The sequence below is a fragment of the Triturus cristatus genome, chromosome 1_2, assembly GCF_964204655.1.
Source record: "Triturus cristatus chromosome 1_2, aTriCri1.1, whole genome shotgun sequence".
Taxonomy (NCBI): Eukaryota; Metazoa; Chordata; class Amphibia; order Caudata; family Salamandridae; genus Triturus; species Triturus cristatus.
The window spans coordinates 369,580,350-369,597,359 of NC_140580.1; the positions used below are offsets into that span (position 1 = coordinate 369,580,350).

At 44.6% G+C, this 17,010-nt stretch overlaps 1 protein-coding gene and 1 long non-coding RNA gene across 4 annotated transcripts in view; one reads left to right on the plus strand and one right to left on the minus strand.

Moving 5' to 3' along the window:
* Window positions 1-10,041, plus strand: part of BICC1 (BicC family RNA binding protein 1) — a 681,813-nt gene extending 671,772 nt beyond the window's left edge. For both annotated transcript variants that reach the window (XM_085604750.1, XM_085604761.1), the window contains 2 exons: window positions 7,169-7,268; window positions 7,664-10,041. In XM_085604750.1, the coding sequence (XP_085460876.1) occupies window positions 7,169-7,268; window positions 7,664-7,794 (231 nt within the window). In that variant the 3' untranslated portion in view covers window positions 7,795-10,041. The remainder of the gene's footprint in view (window positions 1-7,168; window positions 7,269-7,663) is intronic.
* LOC146867381 (uncharacterized) overlaps window positions 1-17,010 on the minus strand; it is a 137,336-nt gene that overhangs the window by 29,599 nt on the left and 90,727 nt on the right. The gene's annotated exons all lie outside the window — the stretch shown is intronic.

A 17,010-nucleotide genomic window follows, 5' to 3' on the forward strand; every position in this document is an offset into this window, starting at 1 on the left:
ATTTCCTCTCCAATTGTTTGTACGCCTCCTTCAAGCTGGTCTCCAGCCAATCCCAGGCTTCCTAAGGTATCATGAAGTTTCACGTTTTTTCTCTCTGCAGTTTAGCCGAGTAAACCATCTGTATTTTATTTCTTACCCTAAAGGTTCTCTTGACTTCACCAAAGCAGCATCATTGTCTTTGGACTTTAGTCTGGGAAGAGCTTTATTTCAATGTTTTTCAGAGCATAGGTACGAGCGAATATTATTATTGGAGAGGCCAGGGGCCTTGGAGCCGGGATCGGGGATCTTTCGACCCGTTTGATGGAGAAAAAGTTTGAGAGACTTTTAGGTTTAAGCTTTTGAAGGATAAAATCTTCTAAAAACAGTTTAACGCTGGTCCCCTCTACCCTCTCTGATACCCCCCCAACTCCTTGTATCTTTGTGAGCGTCCTTTGTAGTCCTCTAGCTGTGCCTGGGCAATGCCGCTTTCCTTCAGTAGCTGGTCTACCCGCCGCGCGGCTCTCCGTGAGTGTGCCCGGTCTCCCTACCTGCCTCTACCTGCTCGCTACCAGTGCTTGTTTTTGTTTCGTTCTCACCGTCTTTCCGTCTTTTCTCGCCCTCCCCGCTCCCTGCTCCCCTGCGGCCCCGCCCCCCCTTTGCCTTCTGTACCCCGATCCCCTCCCCGCGCCACCCCGCTCCCGCCTCCTAACTGCTCCTCCCTCCCTCCGGATACTTAAGGTGTTCCAGCGTGACGGGGAGCTGTGACCTGACCTGACCCTGGTCGGTGACGGTCACTCCACCCGCCGCGCGGCTCTCCGTGAGTGTGCCCGGTCTCCCTACCTGCCTCTACCTGCTCGCTACCAGTGCTTGTTTTTGTTTCGTTCTCGCCGTCTTTCCGTCTTTTCTCGCCCTCCCTGCCGCTGCTCCCCTGCTGCCCCGCCCCCCCTTTTGCCTTCTGTACCCCAATCCCCTCCCCGCACCACCCCGCTCCGCAGCGGGCGCGCCGATTGTGCGCCGAAGGCGCGCCAAAGGCAAGCCGTTTGCGCCCGTCCGCGCCTGGACCGCGCCCAGCGCCAGGACCCCTGGTCCTCTCCGACGCCAGACCACACGACGGACCTACGACGCCGCCACCCTCAACGCACTCAACGCCGGCCGAACCCCCGCCTGCTACCAAGCCACCCCGAAACGCACACACGGACCCTTCACCTGCCAAGCCTGCAAATTCACCTGCCTCTGGACCTGCACCGCACCCGCCAAGCCAAGCACCAGCAGCAACCACCTCAAGTGCATCCTGCTCAACACCCGCTCCGTCCACAGACACGCCGTCGAACTCTGGAACCTGCTCGACACAACATCCCCAGACGTCGCCTTCCTGACAGAAACCTGGATGACCGCCTCCTCAGCGCCCGACATCGCCATCGCCATCCCGGACGGATACAAGATCACCCGGAGGGACCGCATCAACCAAACTGGAGGAGGCATCGCCATCATACACAAGAACACCATCCGCATCACGACCAGCTCCGACGACACCTTCACCGCCGCCGAACACCTCCACTTCCAGATACACACCAACCCCAAGACCACACTCAGAGGCACCCTCATCTACAGACCCCCGGGACCAAGCACACAATTCAGCGAAGACATCACAGACTTCATCAGCCCGCACGCCCTCCCCTCTGCTGACTACATCCTCCTAGGGGACCTCAACTTCCACCTGGAGAACAACAAGGACAGCAACACCACCACCCTGCTGGACAACCTCGCCAACCTCGGTCTCAAGCAACTGGTGAACACCCCCACCCACTACGCCGGCCACACGCTTGACCCAGTCTTCTCCTCCAGCAAGCACATCTCCTTCAGCCACTCCACCGGACTACACTGGACTGACCACAGCTGCATCCACTTCAGCTTCAGAAGAACCACGACCCACCACCACCCGCAACAGGTCCCTCGCAGGAACTGGAACAAGATCACCGCCGACCAGCTCACCACCTCCCTCAGCTAGAACCCTCCCGCCAGCACAACGAATCCCAACGAACCAGCCAGCAACCTCACACAGTGGATCACCATCAGCGCAGACATCCTCGCACCTCTGAAGACCCCTCCCAGCAGACCCGGCAGCAAGAAAGCCTCTTGGTTCACCGACTAACTTAAGAACTCCAAGAAGAGCTGCCGCACACTCGAGAAAACATGGCGCAAAGACCAGACCACAGACAACATGACTGCCCTCAAGCACGCCACCTGCAAACACCACCAGCTGATCCGCACCACCAAGAAGACAGCATTCCAAGAACGTCTGGACAACAACGCCCACAACAGCAAGGAACTCTTCAGCATCGTCAAAGAGCTCTCCAACCCCAGCGCCAGAAACAACGACATCACTCCCTCACAAGACCTCTGCAACTCACTCGCCTCATTCTTCCACTGCAAGATCGCCGAAATACACAACAGCTTCGGCGCACCAACCTCGCACCCAGCCACCGAACCAACACCCCCCACCACCACCCTCTGCGCCTGGACCCCGGTCAGCACCGAGACACCACCCGCACGATGAACACCATCCACTCCGGATCCCCAACCGACCCCTGCCCCCACCACGTCTTCAACAAGGCCGACTCCATCATCGCACCCCAACTCCGGGACATCATCAATGCCACCTTCAACACCGCCACCTTCCCGGAAAGCTGGAAGCACGCCGAGATCAGCGCCCTCCTGAAGAAACCAACAGCGGACCCCTCTGACCTCAAGAACTTTCGCCCCATCTCGCTCCTCCCTTTTCCTGCCAAAGTCATCGTGAAGACCGTCAACAGACAGCTTGCCGCCTTCCTCGAGACGAACGGATTTCTCGACAACTCGCAGTCCGGCTCCCGAGCCAACCACAGCACCGAGACAGCCCTCATCGCAGCCACTGATGACATCAGATCCCTGCTCGACAATGGGGAAACAGCGGCCCTCATCCTCCTGGACCTCTCTGCAGCGTTCGACACAGTCTGCCACCGCACCCTAGTGCAGCGCCTCAGCGACATCGGAATCCAAGAGAAGGCACTGGAGTGGATCATCTCGTTCCTCAGCGGAAGAACCCAGAGAGTCCGCCTCCCCACGTTCAGATCCGAGGCCACCGAAGTCATCTGCGGCGTACCACAGGGATCTTCGCTCAGCCCCACCCTCTTCAACGTCTACATGAGCCCCCTCGCAGCCATCGCACGCCAACACAACCTCAACATCATCTCCTACGCCGACGACACCCAGCTGATCCTCTCCCTCACCAACGACCCAGCCACCGCCAGAACAAGCCTACACGAAGGGATGAAAGACGTCGCCGAGTGGATGAAGAACAGCCGCCTGAAACTGAACTCAGACAAGACGGAAGTCCTCATTCTGGGATCATCGCCCTCCGCCTGGGGCGACTCCTGGTGGCCCCCTGCCCTGGGCACCACCCCCAAGCCAACGGACCACGCACGTAACCTGGGCTTCATCCTGGACTCCTCCCTCTCGATGACCAGACAAGTCAACGCCGTCTCATCATCATGCTTCAACACCCTGCGCATGCTCCGAAAGATTTTCCGATGGATCCCCACCGAAACCAGGAAGACGGTTACCCAGGCACTCTTCACCAGCCGACTGGACTACGGAAACACCCACTACGCCGGAACAACAGCTAAACTTCAGAAAAGACTCCAACGCATCCAGAACGCCTCCGCACGACTCGTCCTGGACATCCCCTGACACAGCCACATCACCGGCCACCTGAGAGACCGGCACTGGCTCCCTGTCAGCAAGAGGATCACGTTCAGACTCCTCACCCACGCACACAAGGCTCTCCACGACTTGGGCCCCAAGTACCTCAACAGCCGCCTGAACTTCTACACGCCAACCCGCCAGCTGCGGTCGACCAGCCTCTCCCTCGCCGCCGTCCCACGCATTCGCAGAGCCACCGCCGGAGGAAGATCCTTCTCCTACCTGGCAGCCAAGACATGGAACTCCCTCCCCATCCACCTTCGGCCAACCCAGGACCACCTCTCCTTCAGGAAGCAACTCAAGACGTGGCTTTTCGAGCAGTAACGGACCCCTCTCCCCCAGCGCCTTGAGACCCTTCCGGGTGAGTAGCGCGCTATACAAATGTCATGATTGATTGATTGTTTGACCACAGTGTCTTTTCGTCTTTGATTGAGGCAATCATTTTACAGTATGTGAGGCCCCAATACCCATCTTTCTGATGTCTGCTCTCATTAGATTAACTTCAAATGTTGCAGAGTATATTTTGGGTTCAAGTGATTATTTCGCTTCCTGTATTGCTACCATATTGTTTTTTAGGGAGATTTTCCTGTGTTCTACACCCTCCTGTGAATTGCCCCCTGCAGGGTCTCCGCAGGAGTGTCGTTGCTATTAGTCTGTGACACTACAAATCTGTCCAAGTTAGTTTGCTGAGTGTTTTTCTCCCGCTTCTAGGCCTGTTGGGTCTCAATGAATGGGTGATAGTGACAATGTCAGTCACAGTTGTGCCTTACAACAATTCCACCAGCAGGAGCATGGTTACTTAATGGGGGGAGGACTGGGTGTAGGGCAAGATCTTGTTGGGGGGAGGTGATACTCACTATTGACTACCTGGAGGGGCTTACCATTTCCTTTTCATATCCTCATCTCTCCTACATAGCCATCCACCTTTCTCATTCCACCCCACCTGTGGCCCCAAAGCTCTAGATTTATTGTTTTGGTTGCCACACTGTCTCTGGGGAGAAGGGGGGCAGAGTCTGAACTCATCTCTTTCAAGTTTCTTGGCTCCACGTGTTGTCTGGGGGTGGAAAAGAATCCTCCTCTTGTCCCACAATCTTCTTTTAAATTCGGAACTCACACCAGGGGGCCCACACCAATGTTCTATCAATTAATTATAGCCCCTAGTTAGTGAAGTCCCACCCTACCTAGTGCTTTTACTGCTAGGTTCTTTGGCCTAAGTTCTCTTGAGACCAGGTCCTATCATGAGCTCCCTTATCATGGTGGGAAAGCCTTTGTCTGGTGGAGTCACCACTTTGAGGCAATTAACCCAGCATGCAACGCCTGTGTCTTACTGCAGTTCTTTTCTGTGGCCTACTACTGGCTGTGTCTTTCTCTCCTCCAGGGTCCAGTTCTGTTGTTAATCCTTCGTACAGGCATTTGCCTCCGCATCAGTTCCGGATCCTATTTCCAGACCTTTTTTGCCCACTGTGGCCCAGTTTTCTCCCTCCGCTACTGCCTGCTTTTACTCATCCTCCACAACTCTCTCTCAGGGCAGGATGTAGGAGAAGTCTCATCCTGCTTCCAGTTCTGGTCCAACATTCCTGCAGATGCTTGTCTCAGTCAAATGCGCCTCCTTCTGTTATGGGTGATTGCGTCATCTCCCTCAGTTCATGTTGATTCTGTCAGATCACAACACTACTCACCTGCCAGTCATTTGTGCTGCATCTTGTCTTCCCTGACGGTGACCCCCACATGGGGATGGAAGGCAGAAAGAGATCCCTCACTTTCACCGGCCTTCATGATGGCCCCAGCCATGAGTCCAAGTGGCCATTCTCAGCTTGTCTTCTCTGTCATCCGGTGCTCCAATCCCGATTCCACAGGTGCCGTGTTGGTCCAATTCTTAGAGGCAGCGAGATAGTAGGGGGAAGAGTGGATTTACTAACGCATATTTAGGGGTTTAAACTCCTGATTTCAGGAGCTGTGTTTCTATGCAGTCATCTTGGTTGCCCGCAGGCCACGTAATCTCCTTTCCTCCCAACCAAGAGTAATAATAATATTGGGTTCCATATTAGTTTCTTTGCTATTGTCTGCATTTTCTTCAAAAAAATCAGTTACTCCTGATCCCAAAACTAATTTTGGTGTCAGTTATAATTATTACATTGTTTTTCTTATAATCGTTAGTTTGGGAATTCAAGTGTTTGATTTATGGGCTTTCAAGTTATTTTATACCGGCTAAAATATGTTGCAAACTTTCTTGAGGTACGCGTGTTGCATGTGTCATTAACTGCCAGGAGTAAGCCTAGGATTTTCAGGGGACCTGCATTTACCAATTAGTCACTGCCACTGTTTTCCCAGTTTGTTGGGACATCACATGCTATTCTCTTTCCAGTCAAGTTTTTCAGATCTTCACAAATGTAGTTCAGTAAATGATTAATATTGTATTTAGTAAGTGTATAATGTTGTCACAAGTCACTAGTAATGGTGACATGAGATTTTAAGTGAAATACAGTGTGGGATTACTTGATTCCTTTTCTAAAATAGTTTTGCTTGCAAAACATTTTATATGAAAAATGTCCTAAATTGGATATGAAGAATTATGTTGATTCATCTGAGGGTATTTGCAGAAGGAAGCATTACAATGGAAATAAAAGCACGTTGCAGGTTAGCTCCTGATGCCACCTCTAGTCATTAAAAGCATTGACTTCAACAATTTTGTACAAAGATTGCCACATATGTAGCACATTAAGATCTTGTATTAGTGAATTCCTCTAGGGATGTGGGGCAAGAAAATAAATGCAGTAGGGATTGTCATCTCAACCCCCTTAACTAGATTTTCATAATTTACTCAACTTGAAAAAGTACCCCAGGGATTTCTGTTAATTTTTGAGAGATTTTCTTTTTCAAAGTGATCCTTGTATCTAAACAGGAGCTCCGTCTTACTGAAGTTTGTATCCCCCATTCGCGTACAAACAATTGCGTAAGACTTCACACTATGTTATATGTGTAAATGAATAGATGTTGCTAAAGTTTAAATAGTGCAGTCTTATTTTGGGCTGGATTATTCTGCAAATTATCTGGAATTCCTAAAGAGATGCAACATCTCGGTTTTAATTAGAGCTTTGTGCATCTTCATTCACTCATGGAGGTTTTCTATGGGAATTAATGCATATTGTACAATCTCAGATTTTGCCATCAAATCTGTTTTTCTATCTGGTCTGGCTATACTCTGTCCTTCAAATATTTTATGTAGTTTTATATTGGTCAGTGTTCTACACTTTTAACTCCATATGAACCCAATACAATAGTACTGTAATATTTTAAAATGAAGGCATCCCTACATGTTGACAAGAGAAAATTAATTTAGTTCAAATACTTATTTATTATTGACATGTTAATGGGCTCAGATCTCTAAGAATGTAATATGTGATTTTGCAAGGAATTAAAAGCATTAACTAATTTTTTGTTTTGTTAGATCGACCTTCAAACGTTCCTTACCCTCACAGATCAAGATTTGAGAGAGCTAGGTATTACCACATTTGGAGCAAGAAGAAAAATGCTCCTGGCAATATCAGGTAAATTAATATTCATATTTAAACTAACCATTTCAGGAATGAGTCTGAATGAGTCATTGTACAAAAAGGCATTTTTTATGCATGGTGTTCTAACTTTTAATTTGATAAATGATTATTGATAGTAAATTCTATGGTTGTGGAATTTGCCTGTATGGAAATAGTTTTTTCTAATTAAGTGTTTTATTGTTTCAAAGTTTCTTTTAATATTTTGTGTGGATATAGTGCTTAGTCAGCTATCAAAGTTGTGAGCCATGGTAACTATGAATTACTAGGTCAGGTTTATATCTAGTTTTGTTTGGCAACCAACTGTGCAAATACCATAACACAAATTTGCATTGGGGTGAGCAACATATTTACAATTGCTTAACTAACTTTTGTTCCTTCCTTCATTTTAGAACTTAATAAAAACCGGCGGAAGCTTTTCGAACCTGCAAACATACGTTCTGCATTTCTGGAAGGAGGAGCCAGTGGAAGGCTTCCACGCCAGTATCACTCAGACATTGCTAGTGTTAGTGGTCGCTGGTAGCAGAGAGCATGCGTTACGCATATATCCCTGCTATAAACACTCAATCTGTGGACACCCTTCACTGCACACTACTCTCAGCACTTCAGAGGAAGGTTGGAAAGGACCAAAGCATTTTTGTCTACAGAAGAACTTGTGCCAAATAGTACATGAAAACTTTTCTTTGAAAACACCAAATGTGGATTACATTTTTACTTTTTTAGACTGGACATAATTGCAAGTAAAACCTTGTTTGTTTTGTAATATGTTATTTTCTTTAATTACATTATATGCACTGAATTGTTATCTTGTTTAATGAAGGAAGAATGGACAGCTGGGATGCCAGGAGAAATGGTCTTTTGTTATACCAAGAAGGATTTTTCCGGTACTGCTTAAAACAATTATGGAGGTCTCTCTGCACTTTACTTGTTCTGATTTCCTTGTCCTGTGGATTTGTTTCCCACTCCTTGCCATGTAATAATTGTATTGGCACTTATGTCTAGCTATGTGTTTCTATAATACATTTCATCCCTCACTATGTTATCTATGCAGAACGTTATTCTGTAAATTATTAGGAACACTTTTTAAAAGTAGTCCATCACTAATCAAATACCAATAGTAAGTCCGCCCAGTTTACTCTTAATTTAAGATTCAAGGAACGCTTACAGTGAAACTAGTTCAATGTAAGAGATGCAGTGAAAGATCATAATGGATCTTCCATTATTGTCTGTGTGTACTCCTAATATTTACTTCTACCTATCGAGCTCAACTGAATTGTATTAGCCATTTAAAAGCAAAGGCTACTTTGTATTATACTGCCACTTAAAGGACATTTATTGTTATTAAACATTCTCAGATTCTATAAAGTTGCATAGTTTCAGAGATCTACTGAACAGCTCTGATTGGGAATGAAAGAAATATATCAAACAAAAAATGTACAATCATTGTCTGAAAAGAGAATGGTAGTTTTATTTGACAAGACATATATGTTGCCAGAATACAAAAAAGAAAATTACTTTTATGAAGTGCTTCCTGAAAATGTTGTATAAATGCAACAAAGGTACTGAGAAACTCTGTAGAGCTGGTTTTTAATGACAGAAAACACGCTTACTGGAAATGGAGTCATCAATTTGGTACCATCTTAAGCTGTGAAAGGCCAATATATTTGTGTTACAGCTCCAGCATTTTACATAATGTAGTGAACCCAGAATTCTGGATGTTTTTTTAAACAAGGAGAAACATCAAAAAGAAACCCCTTTGCTCATATGCCAACTATGCAATGTTGAGTTTCCAAACAATAGCAATTGTTTAAATTTATTAGCACAGGAAATATTGTGAATTATGTGTACTGTAAAATCTTATGTTTTTCCAATGTTTTAGGTTAGACAAAAACCACTGTAAAGTGTTTTAAATGAAGGCATTAAATGACCACTTGCAGTAGTTTTATATGCAATCAAGGGTTGATGTACAACTTTGCAACACTTGTTAAAATTGTTTCAGTTAATTTAAAAATCAACACAACACAGTGTTCAGCGAAAAGGGAATGATTATGACACTTTAAAAGGGCTGGTTACTTTGTAGACTTAGATGATTGTAATGATAGGATGCTGACAATTCAACAGGGCCCTAAAACGTGTTTGTTCCTGGCTGAATCAGCAGGTTTTATTATTATTTTTGTTCATAACATTTCTATTTTATAAAATACAATAATTCTAGGTTTTGATACTCATTAAACAGCCTTTTGATGTATGCATGCAGTGCTTTCATGAAGAGAACGCTGCGGCACATGGTTTTTTTAAAAATTCCTAAACAATAGATCCTGCCCCTGCACATACTAAGGAGTTATGTAGTGTTATATTATGGGGAAAATCATGTCTTTGGTATTAATTGTATGTGGCCTGTTGCAAGAATGTTCTGGTACCATTTAAACCAAAGTTAAATAATAATCTGTGTATTTGGTACGGCTGCATAAGGAAATTAACTCGCACTAGAATTTTACTTTTCATGAATGCAATCCAGTGTTGTCCAGTAGTGGTACATTATGCACAAACTATTTGAACAATTAGATCATAGTAAATGTTAGATTTGACTCTGAGCCCTATTAGCGACCAGTTATCTGTAAATATAGATCAGATACAGATTGTATTTGTTGTTTGGTTTTCTAGCTTTTTAGTGATTTTTTTAAATGATGTTGAATTATAAATATTAAAAAACTGAACTTTAAAAAACTAATCACCTGTATGGAGGAAAATAAATGTACATAGCCCCTGGTGAGTTTGTCTGATTTTTTAATGGTTTTTGTGATGTCACAGTAAATAATGTGTATCCCTGATTTTGAACATATTGTTCCACGTATACGTTTATAACTTTTGCGTCTAAAGTCTCCTAACAGTTTATAAAATTGGTTCTACAACTCAGAAAATTTCGATAGGAATGTTATAATACAAGAGAGAGGGTATCATCAACAATAAGTCATAAGGATAATTCAAATCAACAAAGAGGTCTGTGCTCACATAAAGGAACACGATGGAAGACCAAGCTACTTTTTAATGTTCACGAAACTCTAAGGCAACATGCTATTTGCTTTTTAGATACGATGAGGGGCACCACTATCCAGATAATATATAGCGGCCCTCAGCCGCCACTACACCAATACTTGCTACCACAATACCTATGTCAGAGATATTCTAAATTAAGTTATGTGGAAATGATCTGGTGCCATCACTTTAGAACTGAAATATGTCAAAGTTTATTTCGTAAATAATTTTTACTGGCCTGTGCCATGGCTACTCAAGCATATTTGTGTTTATAATGTTCTCCAAATTACTAGAGTATCTTCTGTTAAATATGGGTCTACTGGTTTCAACATTGAACAAATACATGTATGCTTACTTGTTATTGCCATCTTCTAAAGGCACTTCACAATCATGGGGCAAAAGTGACTGCAGAGGTATATTGAGAGATAAATTAAATTAACAGCTGTTAATACCCAGCAGCATGTGGGCAATGAGGTAGTAGGCGTCAGTCATCATAGTCCCATACTTTATAGCTAAACAAACAAGCCAACTGTCCCCAGATGGTACATGACCCAACTTTGAATTTTGATTGAATGGTAAATACTGGTGAGAACAGTAATTAATGTCTCCATTCTCAGCCTTTCTTTTGGCTAAAGGCAATCTCAGATTTTCATAAATTGTGCTTTTATTGCTTAAAGTCCTTGGAAAGCTTGCACATTCATTTACTCCACAAACATAAGTTGATTTTCACTAAAACGTTTTTTATCAAAATATTTGTGTGTTTTGTCCAGATCTGTGACTGGGGGTAAATGTTTGATTTGTTCAACATTCCATCCATCTTTTGATCTTTTTGATTTTGTCGCCCTAAGTGGGAAGGGTATGGCCTAACATGGGTCCCGTGCACACTGTGCCACTGGATTCAAGCTTGCCTGGCTGAAGAGGTGTGATACCCAAGAACCGGTCCCAGGATGCTAGTTTACAAACTGGCGTGGCGTGGTGAGCAAAAAAACACAATGGATTTATCCCAAATCTGTGACTGGGGGTGAATGTTTGATTTGTTTGGCATTCCGTCCATCATTTGTTGTTTTTGTTTTTTTCAGTGACTCTAGGCAGTGAGGCTGGCTCTTGCCCTCACTGCAAGAGGCAGCCCTTGTATCACTCCCTAAAAAAGATAAGGACCCTCTTCTTGATTCTCACTGCCCTCTTTCTATGCTTAATGCAGATTATAAAATGTTAAGTAAAATTCTAGCAACGTGGTTGCTCCCCCATTTGTGCTCTCTTGTTTACCCGGTTCAAACTGGCTTTACCCCCATGTGCATCACTAAGCCTAATATCCGGCAATTGGTTTTGGCCTTGGACCATTGAGTGCTCCTCCCACCGGAAGCTCTGGTTATCTCAGTCGACATTATGAAGGTGTTTGACTCTCTCCGATGGAACTTCCTGATGCTATGAAGCTTAGCATGGGTCTGGGTGTGCCCTTTGTCAACTGGGCGAAGCCTCTTAATTCTGAACACCTGGCCAGGATCCACACCAGTCCCTTGATATCAGAGGCCTTTGCGGTGGAGCTGGGAACTCTGCAAGGTTGCCCCGTCACCTTTATTATGTGCATTGGCTATGGAGCCCTTTGCCTGCATGGTTCGCCAGAGGCTACACTATCAGGGACAGAACATTGCCTGTAACTGTACTTTCCTTTCTCTGTAAGCAGACTACATGTTGTTGTATCTTCGAGGCAGAGACGTCGACCTACTAGCAGCGGTGGATGCATTCTCAGATTATGGTGCTCATTCTGGCCTTGAGATCAATTAGTTCAAGCCCTGTGTTTATCACTTGAAGGGGGATGCCCCTGAGCATGGTCCTATTCCTAAAGCACCAATGTTGAAATGGGAGATACGGTACGGTACCTTGACATTGCTATTTACCGCTCCTTGGATTGACAGTATGAAAGGAATTTTGGGCGCATTGCTCCATTGCCTTCTGGACTACATTGCGGTCTTTTGGTCGGTGGCCGCATGGCTGTTTCCAAAATGATTGCACTACTGCAACTTCTTTACTTGTTTGCAGCAATCCCGTTGGATTTGCCCCCCATGTTTCTTTCGGAAGCTCAATAGCCTTCTTCTTTCTCTCTATTGGGGCTCTTTACGTTGCCGTGTAGCGGGGGACTCGCAGCAGCTGATTTGGAATTGTGTTATCTAGTTGCATAGCTCTAGTGGTTGGTACGTTGCCTGGTCTTTTATGAAAAGGAGTGGAGACTGCTGACTGTGTCTCTCTTTCCAGGGGTTGCCTGCTGATTTTCCTTCTGAAGCCCACTCCTGATTCTAGAGTGCAGACCTGTGCCTTGCGGCGGACTTGTACACCGACCCGACCAGGATTGTCCAGGGTGACCTTTTTGCTTGGCACTTGTGTCCTTTTCAGACCTCCGGGTCTCATATGATATACAAGAGGGCAATTTCATCCGCCATGGCATTTTGGCATGTAAGATACAGGAGTGGTGGGGTACCAGCATTGCAGAACCTCACGAACATGAGTGCCTGCATCATGTCTTCCTTATTACAGGTTGAACGAAAATGGTCACGTTACTATATAGGGCTTTATTGGATGGAGCAGTTCAATCTATTGTGTCTCTCAGATTATGTTGGGAGGCAGATCTAGGATTGCCTCTAACAGATTCCTCATGGAGGAGGGTCCAGGAATCCAGTTCTAAAATATCTCGAAATTCCTGTTTCAAACTCACTCAGTTCTTTTATCTGCATAGAGTCTATCTGACTCCCCATTGTATACATTCTATATTTTCTGCTGCGACCTCGGAATGTCCTTGTTGCCACACAGAGGATGCAGATTTCTTCCACATGTTCTGTTCTTGCCCAATCTTACTACCTTATTGGATGACTGTCCGCCAGGTTGTTCATCGGGTCACGGACAGAGAGTTTCTCCTGAGCCATTCTTTGTGCTTTCATGAATGCTCTGCAGTTAGAAAGGCTACTGATTAGTTTTTACTTTAGATCTAGCCTTGATCCTTGCCTGCAGGGAACTGACTATGTGTTGAAAGTCTGTCTGGGGTCCGGATGTGTACCATAGGTGGTTAGAATTGATGAAGAGGGCGGGCTGTGAAAGGGAGGCGAAAGTCCTGATTTTGCCTGCATGTGATGCTATAATGCTATATTGCCTTTTTGTTCCTGTTATTCGTTGGATCTGTTTTGTTTAACCTTATTCTCTGCCATTGTTTTTTTGTTTATACTGTAAATTGTATTTTCAGAAATGTGTTTTGTTTTGTAACCCCGTGTGTATTGGAATTTGGTATACATTTTTTTTTATAAATATGGTCAATAATGTGTGTTTTTTAAATAATTGTCATGGGTACTTTTCATGATTTTTTTGATGGTTCTTATCTCTTGTGTTCTCAGAGTTCAACATGAGCTTATATACTTAATTTCTTCATTGTAGTAATTGTTTTAACCACTATAGTTATGATAACGCTTGGTAAGTAGAGACCGGAACTAGGAAAACTCAGATAAGTTATAAGAATAAAAGGCTTACATATGGAAATCAGTATAATTGACGAAAGGTTGTTCTCAAGTTCTTTGTAGCCTGCACATATTATATCTAAGTTTAGGGTGGACAGGAAAAATAGTAAATTCTATTCTAGTAGAAATATTATTTGGTATGTCTGGTGATCGTAAAGTGAACTTCAACTAGCGTGAAAAGCATTGAGTTAATCATTGAAGAGCTAACATCTGAAACTCTCCTAAAACAAATGAAGCACGACAACATGACTAGCACATCTAGCACAATTTCAATGAAAGCTTGTCATTTCTTTGTCACATATATGGAAACCCCATATTAGCATATCCTAAAAGCAAACAGTGCTTTTAGCACCATTGGAGACAATTTCAGGGTTGAGGCGGTCCCCCACATTTTTTTGATTGCACCACCAGGCAATATTTTTTCATTGAGCTTTATCTTGGCATGACAGCCAGGCTATGCCAACTTTCCTTCTGGGATCTTACCCTCCCCTGCTTAAAAAGTGAAAATCTTGGGAATGATCACATATGTTGAGGGTACTTAATTGGTTATAGGCAGCTTTGAACAGTCTGCCCTCATCTAAGATCTTGTTTCCCTGTTAAGAGTGCTCTTTATTCTAGCTTTTAGACAGTCCTCCAAATATGATGGAGGGGATCATTTGAAGGAGTTTGAATGCTGAAGCAAGCCCGGGAAAAACATATGTATGCCCCTTGCATCCAAAGTCATTGTCTAAGGTTTTTCAGTTATTTGTTAATTTCTTGGGAGGGTCAACCATGTCACCGTTTGTAAAGGAATTTATAAAGCGCCAAAATCACCCCCGAAGGGGTATCTTCGCGCTGCAGAGGAGACAAAGTACAGGTTCAGCCCAAATCAGTCCCGGAATAATTCAGTCTTCCAGAGTTTCCTATATCGGAGAAAACTGGGACATTTGCGCAGGTCCTCGGGCAGTGTTCCAATATTTTGGAGCAAGGTGAGCGAAGGTTCTGCCTCCTGCTCGTAGTTTCCTGTAACGGGGGACCACAAGCAGCCCTTTCCCTTTAGATCTAAGAAGCCTGCTCGAAAAGTAAAATTTAATTTTGTCCGCCAAATAGCTGGGACACCTGCCATAAAGTGATTTATGTGCAAGGCAGGAGAGTTTAAATTTAATTCTCTGGCAAATAGACAGCCAGTGAAGCTGTCTCAGCAGAGGCCTGGAGCGGGTATACAGGGGCATTCTTGACTATCTGCAATCTATTCAAAAGAGATTAGTTTGCAGATGCTAGAAGAGCATTGCAATAATCAAGTCAGCTGATAACCAAAGCCTGAATCAGGGTTCGGTGAATTGATAAGGGCAGCCACTGAAACACTCTGCGCAAGAGACTGAGTGTGGTAGCCGGTCCCTGTTGTGGTCATGACTTGATCTTTCATGGTCAGAGAGTTATCCAAATGGACCCCTACATTTTTTGCCACAAGAGATGGAATAGGAGCGGGGCCTAACGATGTGGGCCACCAATTTGGGGACCAAATGGATTGAGCAGAGCAAAACAAAAGGATCTCAGTCTTAGATGCATTAAGCTGAAGGAAATTTTCTGTCATCCAGTCAGATCTTCCTTAGTAAGCTTCAGAGTATGGGAACAAAATGGATCTAAGTTAATTGTCTGAGTGCGCTGATCCAGAAAACCGGTGAGCCACGTGAGTGTCTGTCCCTGCAGACCAAATTCTCCCAATTGGTGAATCAGTTTCTGGTGAGAGACAGTATCAAAGGCTGTTGTCAGATCCAATAACAACAGGAGCACTGCCTTGTTGTTATCCAGGGACATTCTAATATCATCTATGACACCAATGAGAGTGGTTTCTGTAGTGGTGGGGTCTGAATCCAGACTGGGAGGGGTCAAGGGTTTCTTTAGATTCAAGGTAACCCATCAGCTGGGTGTTGAAGTACCCTTCCACCATTTTGCTCATAAGCGGCAAGAGCAAAATAGGGCTATAGTTAGCAATCACCTCAGTGGGTATCTGGGCTTTTTCTTAATAGGTAGAACCTGAGCAGCCTTCCATTCAAGTGGGAGTACCCCCTCGCTCAAAGAAGTGTTGAGAATGTCACAAATAACGGGAGCCAGGAGAGGGGCAAGTAAGGCAAACACATATGCTGACATAACATCAAGGGGAGAACCTGATTTAGCCGTTCTCAACATGTCTTCTGCCTGAGATATCTGCATCGCATTGAAGTGTTGAAGGCCAGTCACAGACAATCTCAAGGTAGAAGGCAGCAAATTTAAGGAATCCAAGGAATTAGAGACCTGTGGGAATTGATCATATATTTGGTTTATTTTTTCATCAAAATAGCTCGCTATGTTATCACAAAGTGCTTAGGAAGGGGGAATATGTACATTAGAAGCAGTACAGCTGGTGAAAGTGTTGAGAATTTTGTAAAGTTCGGTGGTTGAATTGCCTGCTTGATTGAGCTTTAAAATTACATGGGCTTTCCGTTCCTTTCTTAAATTCTTATGGTAAGAGGTAAGAGCTTCTTTAAAGTAAAATTTCTCCATTTCCGTATGGGTTTTGCGCAAAGGTTTTTCCAGGTTTTTGCATTTGGATTTTTCATTACGTAAGCCCTGGGTGTACCAAGCTGCACATTATTTATGAATGTTGGTTTGTTGTAGTTTCAGGGGGGCGAGAGTGTCTATCAATGTAGTTAAAGCCTCATTAAAGACCCTAAGCTTTTTTTCAATGTCCATATGCTCATCAAATGTTGGGGGCTCAAAGTTTTCATTATAATATGCATCATTCGCATATAGATCATCTAAATACTGATCTGATTAAAAGATCAACAAGCCTTTTATTTGCTCCTCCAAATACCCCCGGACTTGAGGCTTCCCACAATGCCCCAAGCTCAACATCAAAATGCAGGATTGAACTGCCACTCTCCAATCTGTGGTAATCATTAAGACACCCTTGGGTGTTTTGATTTTGTAAGCCACTTCCCACCTTAACTGTATACTCTCATTCCATTAGAGCAACCTGTAGGAAACCGGCCTGAATGTTCAGGATATGACCCACTCCCACAAGCAGGCATCGTCAGAGTGCCAAATAAAGCTTTGGCAACCGAGGTGCCAATATCTGTGGCTACAGTCCTAAAAGATGATGATGATGATGATGCGCCATTCTAATTGGAACTGGTCACAGAGCCATCCAGAAAGTCACACAGGCTTTTCTTCAAACCTTCATC